The sequence below is a fragment of the Thalassophryne amazonica genome, chromosome 5 (assembly GCF_902500255.1).
Source record: "Thalassophryne amazonica chromosome 5, fThaAma1.1, whole genome shotgun sequence".
NCBI classification, from domain to species: domain Eukaryota; kingdom Metazoa; phylum Chordata; class Actinopteri; order Batrachoidiformes; family Batrachoididae; genus Thalassophryne; species Thalassophryne amazonica.
The window spans coordinates 108,515,345-108,537,383 of record NC_047107.1 but is presented as its reverse complement, the minus strand read 5'-3'; the positions used below and the strand labels follow the sequence as shown (position 1 = coordinate 108,537,383).

The following is a 22,039-nucleotide window of genomic DNA, read 5'->3' as shown; positions in this document are numbered from 1 at the left end:
TACAGAGGACAAGTTGATCCATCTCTTTCATTACATACATGAATTCTTTCTGCTGAGCACTGGTGGGCACAGTACAGCTAATCAGCTTACAGCTAATTAGCAAAGCTAACTTTGTTTTAACTGGATAAGCTTTTCAGCTGGGTTTGAAAACCATTAGCGGAACAATTAGCTTCCACTAACTTTAGATTTAGAGAGGACAAGTTGATCCATCTCTTTCATTACATACATTAATTCTTTCTGCTGAACACTGGTGGGCACAGTACAGCTAATCAGCTAAGAGCTAATTAGCAAAGCTAAATTTGATTTAACTGGATAAGCTTTTCAGCTGGCTTTGAGTAGACCTACAACCAATCACAGCAATGAAACTTGACTTCATGCTTGATTCGACATGCACTGTCACCTGTGGGACTTTATATGTAGACAGGTGTGTATCTTTCCAAATCATGTCCAGTTAACAGAATTTACTCCAGGTGGACTCCAGTTAAGCTGTAGAAACATCTCAAGGATGATCAGTGGAAACACGATGCACCTGATTTCAATTTTGAGCTTCATGGCAAAGGCTGTGAATACTTATGTACGCATTATTTCTTCATTTTTTTATTTTGAATAAATCTGCAAAAAAAAAAAAAGATTTTCACATTGTCATTATGGGGTATTGTGTGTAGAATTTTAAGGACAAACATACATTTCATCTATTTTGGAACAAGACTGTACATAACAAAATGTAGAAAATGCATTTTGAAGACTTTCTGTATCCACTGTAGGCATGAATTTTTGTGAATATGGTTTTATATTTTATACAGATGGGTTTTAATGTTGTGATCACATTAGTTGACACTGAATTAACTTTCATGTCACAGCTGTTGACTTAAAATAATACAGTGTTATGCAACCCTGAATCTGAGCACAGGTCACTGGAAAAAGCTGGTCAAGCTGTTTTTTGAAATAATAGAACAAATTGGGTCTTTTCCTTCATCTATGCTTCAGCTTTTAATTTAACTACTGATGAATAATTTAGAAACAACACTCTGCATTGATGTGGCAGGTCATTTTAAAAATGTGTTCCAAATTGAAATTAACCTTTTTGTTTCATTCATTATGTACATGGTGAATGAATCATTATGTCATATCCCATTTTACAGGACCCTGCTGCCGTGTCTCTCAAAATCAGGTGTTGGACACACAGTTTTTTTGTTTGTTTGTTTGTTTGTTTTCTTCTGTTTGAGTCTAATAATATAGAGCAATGTCACCCTGGGCATCATTTCAGAGAATAACTGAGCTCAGTCCTCCGTGTGATTGTAATGGTTTTTATTTGTCCCAGTGCACTTAAGACCTGATGGATAATGGTTCCAAAAAGCAGGGCCAAGGGACAGTAGCTCATGTCAGAGCATTTATTTTAGCAAAGGTCAAAACTCACCAGTGGCATTTGTGTCAGAGCACTCAAACTTTTTCACGTTTAAAAGAAGGATAGTTTTAAACATGTTCTTGTCACGAATCAAAAGAGAATCTGAAATGAAATCTTGATGGGTTGAAGTTTTCTTGTCTTTTGTATGAATTTCCAGTAAAACATAGCTCTTCTTTTTTAATGGTGTGCAATTAAACATTTCATTTTAAATCACATCACCACACTGTCATTCCCAAATGGAAAAAAAAGAATGTTAAGGACAATTGCATGCATCGTTTGAAGGTGAATCTAAACTGTGTTTTTATTATTATGCCCCTGCAAACAAATATGTGCTGATGGGTATATGGGAATCATGCTGTCCATTAGTCCATCTGTCTGTTTGTCCATGAGCCTTGTAAGCACAAGTGTGAAACTGGTTGATACATTTCAATTAAATTTCACACCGTATAAAAATGTGTATAAAGGGAAATTCAGGTCCGATGTTTTCAAGGGGAAATGATTCATTTATTCATTCATTTTCAGCTGCTTGTCCGGGTTTGTGTCGCAGTGGCAGCAGAGCAAGCAGCTCATCTCACACTTCGCTATCCTTAGCCACATCTTTTAACTCTTCTTGATGGATCCCAAGGCATTCATTCCCAAGGCAGATGGAAAATATAATCCCTCCAGCATGTCCTGGGTCTTCCTCAGGGTCTCCTCCTGGTTGGACGTGCCTGGAAGACCTCCCTATGGAGATAACCATGGTGCATCCTCACCAGGTGCTTGAACCACCTCAGCTGGCTCCTTTCAATGTGAAGAAACAGCGACTGTACTCCGAGTCCCTCCCAGATAGTTGAGTTTCTAACTCTGTCCAGGAGTGTAAGCCCAGACACACGATCTTATTCTTTCAGTCATTACACAAGGTTCATGACCGTAGGTGAGGATAGGATCAACGGGTAACTGACGGTCTCGCCTTCCGGTTCAGCTCCTTCTTCACCACGATGGTCTGGTATAGCATCTGTAAAATTTCAGATGCTACTGCAATCCATCTATTGATCTCATTCTCCAACTTACCCCCACTCATGAACATGTCCCTGAGATATTTGAACTCCTCCACTTGGAACAATAACTCTTCCCTGACCCAGAGGGGACAGTCCACCATTTTCCAACAGAGGACCATGGTCTCAGATTTGAAGGTGCTGATTCTCATTCCAGTTGCTTCACACTTGCCTTCAAACCTGCTCAGGCCACATTTGAGGTCACCGCTTGATGAACCCAACAGAACCACATCATCTGCAAAAAGCCAAGATGCCACTCTGAGGTCACCAAACTGTATCCCCTCCAATCCCTGACTGCACCTTGAAATCCCGTCCATGAACATCACAAACAGGATTGGTGCCAAGGGGCAGCCCTGGCAGAGTCCAAAACCCACCAGAAACAAGTCTGATGTAATGCAGAGAATGCAGACACAGCTTCTACTTTGGTCATATAGAGACCGGATCACATATTGCAGAGGAAATTATTGGATGATTATTGTTTTATTTAATACATTATATTTGTCATTGACATGTGCAGAGGTTCAACACTTTGTAAATTCAGGTCGCCACTAAAGAGTTACACCCCCCAGTATATAATACATACAAGACACTAGTGGTGCATATCATTTTGTGAGTTTTCCCACATGGTAAAACCTTCGCAGTTGACATTCCTTCATTATGCAAGGGTTACTCCATCTGAGGTTTGGCACAAAATCACAGAGGTAACCAAGGGCCCTAAAGGCTTGGACCTTCATTCTACTGCAAAGATATTGGCTTCGCCAAACTCCTCATGACTCCATACGTTATTTTCAGGCATCTCTTGATCTCAGAGGCCTGAGGACCTCAATGTCACTCATGAGATAAGTGAATTTCTAGACGTTCAGCACTTGCATGTGGATACATGTCTGAAGGCCAAGTCCATTGATGGACCTGGCACCCAGGAAATAGCATATACAATGTTGTATAATCACTGTTTCGCAACAGAATGATGCTATACAGCATGAATGTTGGTGGAAGGCTTATGTGTGTGTGTGTGTGTGTGTGTGTGTGTGTGTGTGTGTGTGTGTGTGTGTGTGTGTGTGTGTGTGTGCGCGGGTGTGTCTCCTCTTGTCTGTCTTGTGCACCTACTCCTTGCCTCCTGTGTGTGGGTGTGTCTCCCCTGTCTGTTGTGTGCCATTCCTCATCCTTGCCTCCTGTGTGTGTGTGTGTATGTCCTCCTTGCCTCCTGTGTGTGGGTGTGTCTCCCCTGTCTGTTGTGTGCCATTCCTCATCCTTGCCTCCTGTGTGTGTGTGTGTGTGTGTGTGTATGTCCTCCTTGCCTCCTGTGTGTGTGGGTGTGTCTCCCCCATCTGTTGTTTTGCTGTTCCTCCTCCTTGCCACCTGTGTGTATGTGTGTGTGCCGTTCGTCTCCTTGCCTCCTGTGTGTGAGGGTGTGTGTATGTCCCGTGTGCGGTGCCTCCTCTGTGTCCTGTGTATATATTGTGTCCAGTCCCTTGTGGGTTGTTTCTGATTCTGTTTCGGCCTTCTCCCCAGTCGTGTGTCACAGCATCATTATTTCATTTTTGTGCACACTCTTAATATTCTTACTGTAGGTCCACTTTGTTTTTATGTTGGAGTTCTGGATTTAGATTTTGTCATGGTTTAGTTCTGATTGTCTTTTTGGTTTGATCACTTTATTTCCTTCTCAGTTATTCATATTGGTTTTTACACTGCTGCACTCAGTCACCTCTGAGTTTGTCATTTATTTACGTTTTATTTCTCTTCGTCTGCAGTTTTGTTTGCTTATTGTCTTTTATTTTCTACTCACCCATTGATGTTTTTTGTGTTATTTATTCAGTAGTTACTGTCGGATTAGTTTTTGTCACCTTTTGTTCCTGTGTATTTCCACGTATGGTTTATGTTCTGGTTCTTGTTTTAAGCACCTGTCTCATTAGTTGTTTCTGTATTTAAGCACACCTGTTCTGTTGTCCCTCAAGGGCTCACTGTGATTGACTGTCATTACCTTTGTTCATGGTCATGGTCATTGCTGTTCTTCTAGTCTACTCTGTGCTTCATCTGTGAGTATTCCTGTGTTCTTTGGACATTCCCTGTGCACGACTGGTTTTTCCTGGTTTATGTCTGTTCATTCTCTCAGCTGGTCATCTGACGTTTTACCTCCCCTGTGTTTTTGGATTCCCTTTAACTCACCTGGATCTTCACTAACTGTTGTACTGTTTTCTCTTGGTTGAGTTAATAAATCACTGAGTTTTTGTCACATCCCTCGAGTTTTTTTCATGTTTGCATATTTGGGTTCAACATATACTACAAACCTTAACAAGTTTCATAATTTCTCTGTGATTTTGCTTCTGGGAGAGCTTTCAATTTTAAACTCCTTCTCTGTAATTCAACTGCAGATGAGCAGAGAATTTGCTTGTTGAAGTGTGGCCATATCAGCTTTTGTTTAGCTTTGGCAACAGGCACAGTTTCCTATCAATTTTGAGCCAAAGCAGAGACAACAATTGTGCCAAGTTTCACTTTGGTCTGTAATTCTAAATCTTTCTGGCATTAATGAAGGCATTAATGAAGTGAGATCAATTTTATACATGATTCAAAAGCAACAGAAAGAAACAAACAAAAAATACTATATACATATATCGATGAGAATAAGGAAATTGTTAATGTTCCTGAATCAAAACATGAATGACTGAGAGGAGAATGAAACCATTTTTTAAATTTAACCTGCTCAGGCTCATGCAGCCTGTAGAAATGTGAAGAAGAGGAGTGATTTTATAGTCTGGTGCATAGCAATTTGGAAGCCTTTAACTGGAAGAAGTTCTTAGAAAATTTGGTCGGTACTCAGGAACCACCCCCTGCAGTAGAAATGTAACTATAGCAACCGTGAAGGTCTTGTCAGTACTTCATATCATGCTTAAATCATTAATGATTTTTCTTTCTTTTTTAACAATATAAATTCATGCTGACACATTCAAAATTTAGAACTTCTTTTTGTATAAACATATAGTTCAGAAATACAAGTTGATAATAGTATGCAAAAGAAGCAACATTAGAAAAATGACAAATGTTGTGAAAGTGTAGTGACACGGACCCACAACAGGGGGCGCAAATGAACGGTCAATAGATGAGCCAAAAAGTAACAATTTAATGTTGTGAAATGTGCACAACGAATATACAGACAATCTCAGAATATGATTACAGTCAAATTACAAAGGTGACGTGTGGGCAGGCTCGAGGATAGAAGACGTCTGTCCTGAGAAGGGCCGGAACCACACGATTTCCGCCACCACCGAACCTGGTGAATACTGGAGCCGCCAAGTCCCGAATTCCCAGGTGATCACCATCTCCGACTGTCGGATCTGGTACTGCTGGCGAGAACAAAGACAGTCAAGTGTGGGTGTGTGTACACCCAGTAACAACAACGGTGGGAATGCCACCTCCACCTCTCACTCAATATGTGATGAGTACCGCAGTGATTCCTCAGGGGAAAAGAGTGCCGTCCTGCACTCACTCAGCTTCCACAGAAAGAGGAACCGGTACTCCTGCAAACACTCACAATATACAGATATATTGTAACACAAAACGGCTGAGGATATTACCTTCAATGAAGTACGATATCTCGGCGATGAGGTGGAGATGACGTCTGGGTTTTATGGAGTGAGATGATGAAGAATGAGTGACAGCTGTCAGGAAGTAATGAGTAACAGCTGTCACTCCCGGCTGTGTCCGTGGCGGCAGCGCCCTCTCGTGCCTGAAGCCCGCACTTCAGGCAGGGCGCCCTCTGGTGGTGGGCCAGCAGTACCTCCTCTTCTGGCGGCCCACACAACAGACAAATATTTCATGGTCAGTCACTGCACAGATATGAATCTATGAAGCTGTAATGTCCAGTGCATACAGAATGAACTGTAATCTTCCTGATACATTATGATTTTTAAAATGATTTTAATTTCCTTGAAACTGAGACAGTTCAAGTCTAAAAACATTAATCAAGAATGCATCAGTTTTGCTTTTGCAGAATGTTTTGGAAAGCTCAGCACATGCAAAGTTTAAACAGCTGGATTTCCATAGATTTATATTGTAATCTGTTTTATGCATTCTGTTCATATTCCGTGATGTAGAACTCCCGCTATGATTGGCTGCTCCTTTGTGGTTGATCGGGAATACTTTGGAGAGATCGGGCTGTTGGATCCTGGCATGGAGGTCTACGGAGGCGAGAACATCGAGCTTGGCATGCGGGTAAGGATGCTTTCCTTAAATCCATTCTCAAGAAATGAACTTTTTTCCTGCACAATTTCATATTAAGGTCTTTTCCTTTTTCAAATGAATTGGATTTATTGCATTAACTTAGAGATTGCTTGGAGAATTTGCTGCAAGGGATGGCGACTGTTTTTAATGAGGAATTTAAAGCTGGAGCATTTTGTGTGCAGTTGTACAACAGGAAGGCCACTGTGATGGAACACAAAAGTCATAATTACAAATCTAATATTTCGGAGGGTAATGTTCAAATGAACCGTCTTGGTTGGAACGACTGCAGAAGTCTTTACTCAGACATTGTATGAATGATGAAGGTAAAATTTTCTTATGTTTTACAGCCTGAGGGATGTGAAACTCAGGGGTGTCAACAAAAGCCATGATTAAACTTTGCAAAGTTAGAATGCCTTAGAAGGGTTTGGAGGAGAGAAATAAAAAAAATCCCCCTTAATGCAAATCTTCAGCCAACCCAAAGGCTCTAAATCCTATATACTGAAAATGTTAAATCTCCTTTGCTCTTGCTTTGAGTTGAATTTAACGCTTCATGTGAGCGAAGGACTCAGTGAAGAATTTGTGGGCGTTTAAATGCAGAAAATGTTTCTCTCCACCCGAGTGGAACTATTTGGAATCTAAACGTGCTCCTTGGCTTATTGGAATGAGAAATGCTCGAAAGAACCCACTTCTTCATTTAACAATGTTGTCACATCCATTTCAAAATCTCAGTGGTTGGAATGATACCCCTCAGCTCAACACGGATAGTGTAGTTACACTAGAAAAAAAGGATCCATGTTCTACCAACTTTTCACCGCAGTGCTCATTTTAAAGTCTTGCAGTGTTTGTTTGCAGTGTCGTGTGCACATTGGTGGAACATGTCCAAAAACAATATACATGTAAAAATAAAACTGACACAAATTAAATATTTAATAAAAGCAAAATGTAATAAATTTAAAACCAAATGCAATGCTGAATGCAATGCTTTACAGTAATAGCTACAACTACATCAATTTATGGATCCTAAATTGATCTGGATGTTTTATGATGGCTCAATTTTAACATAATAAATCGATTGAATTAACGTTTTTTTCACTGCTACATCTGCTTTCTCAAACTCTTGTAAATGTTAAAAGGTAAGTGCAAGGCTCTCATAAGACTGGTAAAAAGAGAATGAAGGTACAAAAGGAATTAAGGTAGGTGGTATAATGGATACCCGCGACCCTTAATTGGACTAAGTGGTAAAAAATGGATGGATGGATGGTATAATGGATACGTGTACCCATTTGAACTTTACTTTTTAAGTTCACATTTGTTAATTCTATCACACACTTTGAAAATGGGAATATTATGCTATGCACACAACAGCTAGTTTCTTCTTCTGGGTGTCAACTACGCTGCACGTTCACCTATTGTATGTGGTGCTGCCCCCAGTGGTGAACAAAAGGTGAGGAGAGGCAGTGCTAATGTGCTGCTCCAGAGGAGTAAGAACCTGAAGGTCACATGTTTTTCATGAAGTAGATATTGTTAAAGCACCTTGACACTTGCACACATTTAACCCCGCACTGTTGCGCAATTCATTGTGCCAGCGACCCGCTTTGTTCTGCTGGATGCTGCACTTTGTGCCTGGACACTGTGTTATATTAATTATTTAATTGCAGATTAATCATATGCTCCCAGAATTTGGCTGACGAAACCACCTCTAATCGCTCCAGAATCACAGAGGAATTTTCTCCAGCTGCTGCTTGTCTCGTGCACTTCATGACATGGAGAACGCATTTGGAATCATCTCAAAGGTATCTGTAATATTTATTTTGTAATGGCTTGGTAAAACAGTTGCATTTTTGAAATGGCTGCGCAATGTTCACGTGTAGTTCACCAAATTAATGCATGCCAGAGATTTCAAACATTTCAAAATTTTCTTTGTGCACTTGTACGCAGCCGTGCACACTTTACAGCGGTTTACAGCGAGTTTACTCTTTGGCATGGCAGATTGCGTACCAGTGTGCGGATCAAATTAGTACAGTGTCAAGGTACATTTCGGATCAATTTTTTTCATGGGCAGCACTGGGGTTTAGTGGTTAGCACTGTTGCCTCACAGCAAGAAGGTCTTGGGTCGCTTCCCACCTGGCCCTTTCTGCTTCGAGTTTGCATTTTCTCCACGTGTTCGCATAGGTTTCCTCCAGGTGCTCCGGCTTCCTCCCACATCCAAAGACATGTAGGTTAGGAAAATTGTCTGTAGGTGTGAGTGCGAGTGAAAATATGAACAAACACGCAGTTAAGATAAAATAACATTTGCTGAAATCCGTCCAGATTCATTATCACAGAATGATTATGTAGTACAAGCTTGTATCTGCCAACTGCCCTCAGCCTCCCCTGAGGTTACATAGTGTTTTTTTATTCAGTGAATCTGCTAATATGAGCCTAACAAACCATGGATTTGAGTTGGACGCAGTACGTGGAGATCATTTCGGATAGAGCTGCCAACTACAGTTAGAATAACTCTCATCAAGAGTAGCAGGAAAGAGTGCTTTCTGTTGGTGGCAAAACTTTTGCCCTTGTTCACAGTGAAAGTTTACCATTTGATTAATGAAGCAAATATGCACATACGGCTGTGAACACAACGTCATCGCAAAATGCAATTACCTGTCAGCCTGTTTAGCCTTTCCACATTGCAACGAAACACATGACACAGCAAAGGCCTATTCAGCACACGGGTCCGCCGTCAACAATCACCTTCAACCATTCATATCGCACAGGCGCTAATGGAATGGAGACGGGTTCCTGGCTAGCAGAGTGCAATTACTCCTCCAAGGCTACGGCAGCTCAGACAGCTCATTGTAGCACCGGCTGAGGAGTTGCCATTTGGGACAGGTTTGATTGACAAGAACATGTTTAACAATTAGCCGAGGTAGCTCACAATAGCTGAGGCTGCCCAAGACTATCTCACTGCAGTGGGCTGATGAAATGCTTAGTTCATGCTGAAAGGTTATGGTGTATTTATAATTTACTGTGAGGTGCTTCTTCTGTAGCTCATAAAAAGGCTCTCTGCCATCCAGCCACTCACTTCTTTGAAAGCAAAAACCAGGCTGGGATGTATGAACGGTATGAAGAAAGCAATGAAGGGAATAAAGTAACACCGAAGATATAAAGGATATCAGGCTTTCATTAATACAGAGTATCACTTCATTGGAAAGCATCTCAGAGATTTGCCTGCTTTTTCTAAAGCAGGCTCTACTCATGTGACAAATCTGTGTGAATTCTCACATCAAGTCCAGCACTAATAAATATTCACACACCAAATTCACATCAAGACCCAATCACTGTTTGTCCTGCTATTGCTGACCTTTGAGGCAATGCAAGTACAAGACTATACAAATGTTTTAGACACCTTAGAATTTAGTAACGATGTAGTGTCTTGCTAGTAAATCAACAAAAAGCCTTAAAGATGAGACTTAAAGCTATAGTGTGTAGGATTTAGTATCATCTTGTGGCCGGGTTGCAGATTACATTATGCTGCCGACAGTCATGATATTTCCTTTCATGTTTTTGCCTCTTTGGCCACAGAAGCTTATACTTTCTTGTCTTCTCTTGTGATAAGCAATATGTAAACGTGTGATCCTCCATTTCACAAAAATGAGGGTTCAGCTCTGGATGGAGCTGCACCTTAAACAGAGAGAAAAAACAGAATCAAGCATCAGAAAGAAATACAGTATAATTTGTCAAAATTAAACAACAAGAAAAACAGGAAATACTAAGGTGATCACCGACCACTAGCCCTGAGCTTCACTAAAAGACCCAGAATTTAGGTAAAGTTGAGGCCGCGACACGCTCCATTTCCTAATAAAATGAGTTACAAGAGTGAAAAGTGTAGAACTATACTATACCAGTATTCTAGCCATACGAAAGGGAAAATAAGTGCGTCTTAAGTCTGGACTTGAAATTCTCTACAGAATCTGACTGTTTTATTGATGCAAGGAGATCATTCCACAGAACAGGGGCACGATCAATCAATCAATCAATTTTTTTTATATAGCGCCAAATCACAACAAACAGTTGCCCCAAGGCGCTTTATATTGTAAGGCAAGGCCATACAATAATTATGTAAAACCCCAACGGTCAAAACGACCCCCTGTGAGCAAGCACTTGGCTACAGTGGGAAGGAAAAACTCCCTTTTAACAGGAAGAAACCTCCAGCAGAACCAGGCTCAGGGAGGGGCAGTCTTCTGCTGGGACTGGTTGGGGCTGAGGGAGAGAACCAGGAAAAAGACATGCTGTGGAGGGGAGCAGAGATCGATCACTAATGATTAAATGCAGAGTGGTGCATACAGAGCAAAAAGAAAAGAAACAGTGCATCATGGGAACCCCCCAGCAGTCTACGTCTATAGCAGCATAACTAAGGGATGGTTCAGGGTCACCTGATCCAGCCCTAACTATAAGCTTTAGCAAAAAGGAAAGTTTTAAGCCTAATCTTAAAAGTAGAGAGGGTGTCTGTCTCCCTGATCTGAATTGGGAGCTGGTTCCACAGGAGAGGAGCCTGAAAGCTGAAGGCTCTGCCTCCCATTCTACTCTTACAAACCCTAGGAACTACAAGTAAGCCTGCAGTCTGAGAGCGAAGCGCTCTATTGGGGTAATATGGTACTACGAGGTCCCTAAGATAAGATGGGACCTGATTATTCAAAACCTTATAAGTAAGAAGAAGAATTTTAAATTCTATTCTAGAATTAACAGGAAGCCAAAGAAGAGAGGCCAATATGGGTGAGATATGCTCTCTCCTTCTAGTCCCCGTCAGTACTCTAGCTGCAGCATTTTGAATTAACTGAAGGCTTTTTAGGGAACTTTTAGGACAACCTGATAATAATGAATTACAATAGTCCAGCCTAGAGGAAATAAATGCATGAATTAGTTTTTCAGCATCACTCTGAGACAAGACCTTTCTGATTTTAGAGATATTGCGTAAATGCAAAAAAGCAGTCCTACATATTTGTTTAATATGCACTTTGAATGACATATCCTGATCAAAAATGACTCCAAGATTTCTCACAGTATTACTAGAGGTCAGGGTAATGCCATCCAGAGTAAGGATCTGGTTAGACACCATGTTTCTAAGATTTGTGGGGCCAAGTACAATAACTTCAGTTTTATCTGAGTTTAAAAGCAGGAAATTAGAGGTCATCCATGTCTTTATGTCTGTAAGACAATCCTGCAGTTTAGCTAATTGGTGTGTGTCCTCTGGCTTCATGGATAGATAAAGCTGGGTATCATCTGCGTAACAATGAAAATTTAAGCAATACCGTCTAATAATACTGCCTAAGGGAAGCATGTATAAAGTGAATAAAATTGGTCCTAGCACAGAACCTTGTGGAACTCCATAATTAACTTTAGTCTGTGAAGAAGATTCCCCATTTACATGAACAAATTGTAATCTATTAGACAAATATGATTCAAACCACCGCAGCGCAGTGCCTTTAATACCTATGGCATGCTCTAATCTCTGTAATAAAATTTTATGGTCAACAGTATCAAAAGCAGCACTGAGATCTAACAGAACAAGCACAGAGATGAGTCCACTGTCCGAGGCCATAAGAAGATCATTTGTAACCTTCACTAATGCTGTTTCTGTACTATGATGAATTCTAAAACCTGACTGAAACTCTTCAAATAGACCATTCCTCTGCAGATGATCAGTTAGCTGTTTTACAACTACCCTTTCAAGAATTTTTGAGAGAAAAGGAAGGTTGGAGATTGGCCTATAATTAGCTAAGATAGCTGGGTCGAGTGATGGCTTTTTAAGTAATGGTTTAATTACTGCCACCTTAAAAGCCTGTGGTACATAGCCAACTAACAAAGATAGATTGATCATATTTAAGATCGAAGCATTAAATAATGGTAGGGCTTCCTTGAGCAGCCTGGTAGGAATGGGGTCTAATAAACATGTTGATGGTTTGGATGAAGTAACTAATGAGAATAACTCAGACAGAACAATCGGAGAGAAAGAGTCTAACCAAATACCGGCATCACTGAAAGCAGCCAAAGATAACGATACGTCTTTGGGATGGTTATGAGTAATTTTTTCTCTAATAGTTAAAATTTGTTAGCAAAGAAAGTCATGAAGTCATTACTAGTTAAAGTTAATGGAATACTCAGCTCAATAGAGCTCTGACTCTTTGTCAGCCTGGCTACAGTGCTGAAAAGAAACCTGGGGTTGTTCTTATTTTCTTCAATTAGTGATGAGTAGAAAGATGTCCTAGCTTTACGAAGGGCTTTTTTATAGAGCAACAGACTCTTTTTCCAGGCTAAGTGAAGATCTTCTAAATTAGTGAGACGCCATTTCCTCTCCAACTTACGGGTTATCTGCTTTAAGCTACGAGTTTGTGAGTTATACCACGGAGTCAGACACTTCTGATTTAAAGCTCTCTTTTTCAGAGGAGCTACAGCATCCAAAGTTGTCTTCAATGAGGATGTAAAACTATTGACGAGATACTCTATCTCCCTTACAGAGTTTAGGTAGCTACTCTGCACTGTGTTGGTATATGGCATTAGAGAACATAAAGAAGGAATCATATCCTTAAACCTAGTTACAGCGCTTTCTGAAAGACTTCTAGTGTAATGAAACTTATTCCCCACTGCTGGGTAGTCCATCAGAGTAAATGTAAATGTTATTAAGAAATGATCAGACAGAAGGGAGTTATCAGGGAATACTGTTAAGTCTTCTATTTCCATACCATAAGTCAGAACAAGATCTAAGATATGATTAAAGTGGTGGGTGGACTCATTTACTTTTTGAGCAAAGCCAATAGAGTCTAATAATAGATTAAATGCAGTGTTGAGGCTGTCATTCTCAGCATCTGTGTGGATGTTAAAATCGCCCACTATAATTATCTTATCTGAGCTAAGCACTAAGTCAGACAAAAGGTCTGAAAATTCACAGAGAAACTCACAGTAACGACCAGGTGGACGATAGATAATAACAAATAAAACTGGTTTTTGGGACTTCCAATTTGGATGGACAAGACTAAGAGACAAGCTTTCAAATGAATTAAAGCTCTGTCTGGGTTTTGGATTAATTAATAAGCTGGAATGGAAGATTGCTGCTAATCCTCCACCCCGGCCCGTGCTACGAGCATTCTGACAGTTAGTGTGACTCGGGGGTGTTGACTCATTTAAACTAACATATTCATCCTGCTGTAACCAGGTTTCTGTTAGGCAGAATAAATCAATATGTTGATCAATTATTATATCATTTACCAACAGGGACTTAGAAGAGAGAGACCTAATGTTTAATAGACCACATTTAACTGTTTTAGTCTGTGGTGCAGTTGAAGGTGCTATATTATTTTTTCTTTTTGAATAGTCACGGTTTGGAGGATTTAAGAAAATTGGCCAGATTTCTAGAAATGAGAGCTGCTCCATCCAAAGTGGGATGGATGCCGTCTCTCCTAACAAGACCAGGTTTTCCCCAGAAGCTTTGCCAATTATCTATGAAGCCCACCTCATTTTTTGGACACCACTCAGACAGCCAGCAATTCAAGGAGAACATGCGGCTAAACATGTCACTCCCGGTCCGATTGGGGAGGGGCCCAGAGAAAACTACAGAGTCCGACATTGTTTTTGCAAAGTTACACACCGATTCAATGTTAATTTTAGTGACCTCCGATTGGCGTAACCGGGTGTCATTACTGCCGACGTGAATTACAATCTTACCAAATTTACGCTTAGCCTTAGCCAGCAGTTTCAAATTTCCTTCAATGTCGCCTGCTCTGGCCCCCGGAAGACAATTGACTATGGTTGCTGGTGTCGCTAACTTCACATTTCTCAAAACAGAGTCGCCAATAACCAGAGTTTGATCCTCGGCGGGTGTATCGTCGAGTGGGGAAAAACGGTTAAAGATGTGAACGGGTTGGCGGTGTACACGGGGCTTCTGTTTAGGGCTACGCTTCCTCCTCACAGTCACCCAGTCGGCCTGCTTTCCCGGCTGCTCGGGATCTGCCAGGGGGGAACTAACGGCGACTAAGCTACCTTGGTCCGCACCGACTACAGGGGCCTTGCTAGCTGTAGAATTTTCCACGGTGCGGAGCCGAGTCTCCAATTCGCCCAGCCTGGCCTCCAAAGCTACGAATAAGCTACACTTATTACAAGTACCATTACTGCTAAAGGAGGCCGAGGAATAACTAAACATTTCACACCCAGAGCAGAAAAGTGCGGGAGAGACAGGAGAAGCCGCCATGCTAAATCGGCTAAGAGCTAGTAGCTACGCTAAGCTAGCGGATTCCTAAAAACATGCAAAGCGAATAATGTGTAAATAATTTAGAGGTGATTCAGCAGAAGGAGTGCTTTAGTTAAGGCACGTAAAGATTACACTGGGAAACAAATCGTAATCTAGATAACTAGATCAATCTAACTGCGCAGATCAAACAGCTAACAGATACAGAAAAACACCGCTGTGCTCCGGAACAAGAAGTGATACAATACCGCAGTGAGAGCCAACCACCAGTAGAGTCAAGTAAAAAAAAAAAAAAATAAAAAGGTAAAAAAGTAAAAAAGTCTTGAAAAGACTATTAGTTCAAAGTCCAAAGCAGCAGGTAGCAGTCTCTGTGTAAACAGTCCCAACAGAGAGCCAAAATTAACAGATACAGCAAAACACCGCTGTGCTCCGGAACAGGAAGTCAACAGATTTTCACGATAAGAGAAAGCTCTATGACCCGCAGACTTTTTATTCACCCCAGGGACACAAAGTAGTCCTGCACCTTGAGAACGCAAAGCCTGGGCCGGTACGTAAGGTTTATTTAGGTCAGCTAGGTAAGGAGGTGCCAGTCCATGAACAGTTTTATAGACTCATAGCAGAACCTTAAAATCTGATCTCACTGGGACAGGAAGCCAGTGAAGAGATATCAAAATGGGTGTAATGTGGTCAAACTTTCTGCTTCGTATCAAAACTCTGGCAGCAGCATTTTGAAGCTAATGGAGAGCCCTAATGCTAGAAAATAAAACATTGCTCTCTCTCTCTCTCTCTCTCTCTCTCTCATATATATATATATATATATATATATATATATATATATATATATATATATATATATATATAGTTTGTGTGTGTGTATGCAGTTGTAGCATGTTTGAGTTCAAGTGCTACATCATATGACTCGTAATACTTGCCAAATCTGAGCATGGCCCTGATTACCACGAGGCTCACTTTGCAAACAGAGAAAATGTGGCTGTGACAGACATGATGAAATCTGACATGTGTCAATGCGAGTTGATCTTGTAGTGTGTCTTACAGCCTCGCCTGCTTGCTGACTCTTTGCTGATATAGCATCTCAGGAGATGGCAACACTGCCTTTCATCTCATAGCCCCTGCGGGCATGAGTATAATGCTTTGGTAACTCTGGCTTCAAATGTAATACTACATCAAATCTATCAGGGGTCATCCTTGCAGCTGCAGCATTCCAATGTCCACTCAAGCTGCGTACAGAATGAAACCTCTGTTCCTTTTTTGGATTAATTTTGAATTATTTATTGGAGGTAAGGTAAGCACACTCAATTGTTGGTTCATCTGAGTCTATTTTCTATCTGAGTTATTTCCCCCGGTTCTTTATGTAAAATACTTCCCCTTTCCAAGAACCAAAAAAATGTTATATTCCTCAATTTGAGTTTATTGAAGGTCACATTGAGACCAATATACAGGACTTTGTTACCAGAATAAGAGCAGCAAAGATTCATCATTGCCCAGTGTATCATGGAAAAAATCTGGACACCATAACAGTTACTCAGAATTAAAAATGAATTGAAAAAAGGAAAAATAAAAACAGAATTCACCCCCCAAAAAGAATTGTGGCCTATATGTGTTAACACTTAGCAGGGCAACATTTTAATTAGGCAATAAGAACACATCGGTCTTCTTCCAGGGTCTCCTTCAGGAGGGGAAATTATGGGTGTCATTTTAAGAGTGCTGTAACATTTGATAGAGGGACTGTACACCTAATTTAGTGTCTAAGGTAGTGGTGTTGCATTTGAAAAACAAATGTCTTATACTCAGGACCAGTAAAGGTACTGCTAAAGTCAAGTCAATTTGAATGAAATAAAATCAAGGTACCAGCCCAGCCACCTACCAAATTAATCTACCAACTCAGTCAACGATTAGGTTGATACCAAACTCCTAATGTTTCTGTGTAGGCTCTCAGTTGTCCAGGTGGTTTCCATAGTAGAGAAGCTTGAATCTTCGACTGGACTGGGTTGCTTGATGCGAGGACGTTTCGCTTCAAATCGCAGAAGCTTCCTCAGCTAAAATTCTTGCTCTGGTGGTCTGACTTCTGTCTTGACTCTTGTAGAGAGTAGAGAGAGTCTTGACTCTCTTGACTATAGAGAGAGTCTTGACTCTTCTCTACAAGAGTCAAGACAGAAGTCAGACCACCAGAGCAAGAATTTTAGCTGAGGAAGCTTCTGCGATTTGAAGCGAAACGTCCTCGCGTCAAGCAACCCAGTCCAGTCGAAGATTCAAGGTTCTCTACCAAACTCATAACCAATCCCTCAGCACGTCTTTAGTCCTTTCAGGGCTCTGGTTACAGGGCCATCAAATACAATATTGTTTGGAAGTAATTTACAACACTCTTAACCAAATATGTGGAATATTCATTTTTTACTAAAATAAATGTATAAACCATCCATAAAATGGCTGAAATTATTCATATAGTCTAGTCACAGCATCTCTGGTCAGGTTATTCATCTTTGCACATTAAAATAAACATAATTGATTTTGTGAACATTTTTGCAATTTAGAACCACCAATTAGATTCATCAGGCACCCCCTAATTACTGAACGGGCATATTTTTAAAATGCTATATATAAAATACTACCAGGCTTACTTTTCACTCTATAATCCCTAGAATACTGAATTAAGTCCCTTCCCATCATATTAATAGTAGTTAATGGAGCAATAAGGACATGGTGGTGGATATTCCATGCCAATCTTCTGGAAGGGTATATCTTAGTATATGTCCCCCCCCAATACCAATATAAGTCAGCACAAAGCTTCACTAACTTGGTGGTATAATCCCCTGAAATTTCATCCATTATTTTGCTGTACTAAGATAAATGTTAACAAGGTCCTTTTAAGCATCCCCAATAATTTTGAAATCATATTATTACAGTCATGGTATAATAATCATCCAAATACGTCTCACAAATTATTTTAGCTATTGTAAAATTTTGATCTCCATTGGTGAAGTCTGCATATTGTATCTACCAAAAATGTAACTGTCAGCCACTCACCAGGGGCCCATCCATACCAGTGCCAAGCAAGTCACAGAAGCCAACGGCCATCACATCGTAAAGGAGCATTCAACTCAAATCCATGCCATCCACACGTGCACTTCCTTGTCTAATGTTGTCCTTGTCACAGTTAAATGTGGTCTATTAAACATTAGATCTCTCTCTTCTAAGTCCCTGTTAGTAAATGATATAATAATGGATCAACATATTGATTTCTTCCATTCCAGCTTATTAATTAATCAAAAACCCAGACAGAGCTTTAATTCATTTGAAAGCTTGACTCTTAGTCTTGTCCATCCAAATTGGAAGTCCCAAAAACCAGTTTTATTTGTTGTTATCTATCGTCCTCCTGGTCGTTACTGTGAGTTTCTCTGAATTTTCGGACCTTTTGTCTGACTTAGTGCTTAGCTCAGATAAGATAATTATAGTGGGCGATTTTAACATCCACACAGATGCTGAGAATGACAGCCTCAACACTGCATTTAATCTATTGTTAGACTCGATTGGCTTTGCTCAAAATGTAAATGAGTCCACCCACCACTTTAATCATACCTTAGATCTTGTTCTGACTTATGGTATGGAAATTGAAGACTTAACAGTATTCCCTGAAAACCCCCTTCTGTCTGATCATTTCTTAATAACATTTACATTTACTCTGATGGACTACCCAGTAGTGGGGAATAAGTTTCATTACAGTAGAAGTCTTTCAGAAAGCGCTGTAACTAGGTTTAAGGATATGATTCCTTCTTTATGTTCTCCAATGCCGTATACCAACACAGGGCAGAGTAGCTACCTAAACTCTGTGAGTGAGATAGATTATCTCGTCAATAGTTTTATATCCTCATTGAGGACAACTATGGATGCTGTAGCTCTTCTGAAAAAGAGAGCCTTAAATCAGAAGTGCCTGACTCCGTGGTATAACTCACAAACTCGCAGCTTAAAGCAGATAACCCATAAGTTGGAGAGGAAATGGCGTCTCACTAATTTAGAAGATCTTCACTTAGCCTGGAAAAAGAGTCTGTTGCTCTATAAAAAAGCCCTCCGTAAAGCTAGGACATCTTACTACTCATCAGTAATTGAAGAAAATAAGAACAACCCCAGGTTTCTTTTCAGCACTGTAGCCAGGCTGACAAAGAGTCAGAGCTCTATTGAGCCGAGTATTCCTTTAACTTTAACTAGTAATGACTTCATGACTTTCTTTGCTAATAAAATTTTAACTATTAGAGAAAAAATTACTCATAACCATCCCAAAGACATATCATTCTCTTTGGCTGCTTTCAGTGATGCCGGTATTTGGTTAGACTCTTTCTCTCCGATTGTTCTGTCTGAGTTATTTTCATTAGTTACTTCCTCCAAACCATCAACATATCTATTAGACCCCATTCCTACCAGGCTGCTCAAGGAAGCCCTACCATTATTTAATGCTTCGATCTTAAATATGATCAATCTACCAGGCTGCTCAAGGAAGCCCTACCATTATTTAATGCTTTGATCTTAAATATGATCAATCTATCTTTATTAGTTGGCTATGTACCACAGGCTTTTAAGGTGGCAGTAATTAAACCATTACTTAAAAAGCCATCACTTGACCCAGCTATCTTAGCTAATTATAGGCCAATCTCCAACCTTCCTTCTCTCTCAAAAATTCTTGAAAGGGTAGTTATAAAACAGCTAACTGATCATCTGCAGAGGAATGGTCTATTTTAAGAGTTTCAGTCAGGTTTTAGAATTCATCATAGTACAGAAACAGCATTAGTGAAGGTTACAAATGATCTTCTTATGGCCTCAGACAGTGGACTCATCTCTGTGCTTGTTCTGTTAGACCTCAGTGCTGCTTTTGATACTGTTGACCATAAAATTTTATTACAGAGATTAGAGCATGCCATAGGTATTAAAGGCACTGCGCTGCGGTGGTTTGAATCATATTTATCTAATAGATTACAATTTGTTCATGTAAATGGGGAATCTTCTTCACAGACTAAGGTTAATTATGGAGTTCCACAAGGTTCTGTGCTAGGACCAATTTTATTCACTTTATACATGCTTCCCTTAGGCAGTATTATTAGACAGCATTGCTTAAATTTTCATTGTTACGCAGATGATACTCAGCTTTATCTATCCATGAAGCCAGAGGACACACACCAATTAGCTAAACTGCAGGATTAAAGACATAAAGACATGGATGACCTCTAATTTCCTGCTTTTAAACTCAGATAAAACTGAAGTTATTGTACTTGGCCCCACAAATCTTAGAAACATGGTGTCTAACCAGATCCTTACTCTGGATGGTATTACCCTGACCTCTAGTAATACTGTGAGAAATCTTGGAGTCATTTTTGATCAGGATATGTCATTCAATGCGCATATTAAACAAATATGTAGGACTGCTTTTTTGCATTTACGCAGTATCTCTAAAATTAGAAAGGTCTTGTCTCAGAGTGATGCTGAAAAACTAATTCATGCATTTATTTCCTCTAGGCTGGACTATTGTAATTCATTATTATCAGGTTGTCCTAAAAGTTCCCTGAAAAGCCTTCAGTTAATTCAAAATGCTGCAGCTAGAGTACTGACAGGGACTAGAAGGAGAGAGCATATCTCACCCATATTGGCCTCTCTTCATTGGCTTCCTGTTAATTCTAGAATAGAATTTAAAATTCTTCTTCTTACTTATAAGGTTTTGAATAATCAGGTCCCATCTTATCTTAGGGACCTCATAGTACCATATCACCCCAATAGAGCGCTTCGCTCTCAGACTGCAGGCTTACTTGTAGTTCCTAGGGTTTGTAAGAGTAGAATGGGAGGCAGAGCCTTCAGCTTTCAGGCTCCTCTCCTGTGGAACCAGCTCCTAATTCAGATCAGGGAGACAGACACCCTCTCTACTTTTAAGATTAGGCTTAAAACTTTCCTTTTTGCTAAAGCTTATAGTTAGGGCTGTATCAGGTGACCCTGAACCATCCCTTAGTTATGCTGCTATAGACTTAGACTGCTGGGGGGTTCCCATGATGCACTGAGTGTTTCTTTCTCTTTTTGCTCTGTATGCACCACTCTGCATTTAATCATTAGTGATTGATCTCTGCTCCCCTCCACAGCATGTCTTTTTCCTGGTTCTCTCCCTCAGCCCTAACCAGTCCCAGCAGAAGACTGCCCCTCCCTGAGCCTGGTTCTGCTGGAGGTTTCTTCCTGTTAAAATGGAGTTTTTCCTTCCCACTGTCGCCAAGTGCTTACTCACAGGGGGTCGTTTTGACAGTTGGGGTTTTTCTGTAATTATTGTATGGCTTTGCCTTGCAATATGAAGCGCCTTGGGGCAACTGTTTGTTGTGATTTGGCGCTATATAAATGAAATTGATTTGATTTGATTTAATGCCATGCACCAAAGCATAAATGTAACAGGTCAAATTCAAAATTTGAGTTTGCATGGCTGCACCACAAAGACAATACATGACTCATACCACAAAAGATGTACAGCGAAAGTTCACACTCCCTGCTATGCGACCCTCATCGAGACCCTATAAGCTCGGCATCACGGACTTCCACCTCCGTGGCATCACAGGCTTTCCACCTCCGAGGCATCAGCAGGACCATGAAATGGCTAGACTTTCCCCAACTAACAAAATTACCATAAATATTAGAAAAGAAGGAAAGAGAGAAAAAAAATTCCACCGTGACTTTCAACAACTCTCCAAGTAAACTACAGAAATTTCAGATGGATACCATCACTTTAATACAACCAACCTCAATTTTCTAGTAGTCAATATTGCAGAAATTCGATTATAACAGGTTTCCTGCTCTCCCAATGATCAAGGTGCCTGTTGGTTGCAAAAAAAATCACATGGATCACCGTCGTTCGCCGGAAACAGATTTACATCCAGGTCATGTGCACCAATTGTTATTTCCCCCAGTTCTTTATATAAAATACTGCCCCTTTCCAAGAACCAAAACGTTATATTCCTCATTTTGAGTTTGAAGGTTACGTTGAAACCAGACTGGGTTCCCCACAGACAGCATCCATCTTGTGAAGGGACCCAGAGGATGCCTCGCACAGCACTTTTATACAGTGTGGCTGTTACAGTGGGTGTGGTTTAGTCTATATGTTACTGGCTCTCACATATAGGGGGA

General features: G+C 40.4%; 1 protein-coding gene across 2 annotated transcripts in view; it reads left to right on the top strand.

The window, feature by feature from the left end:
* The window catches only part of galnt9 (polypeptide N-acetylgalactosaminyltransferase 9), a 392,311-nt gene that overhangs the window by 255,888 nt on the left and 114,384 nt on the right, over nucleotides 1–22,039 (top strand). For both annotated transcript variants that reach the window (XM_034171079.1, XM_034171078.1), the window contains one exon: nucleotides 6,531–6,648. In XM_034171079.1, the coding sequence (XP_034026970.1) occupies nucleotides 6,531–6,648 (118 nt within the window). The remainder of the gene's footprint in view (nucleotides 1–6,530; nucleotides 6,649–22,039) is intronic.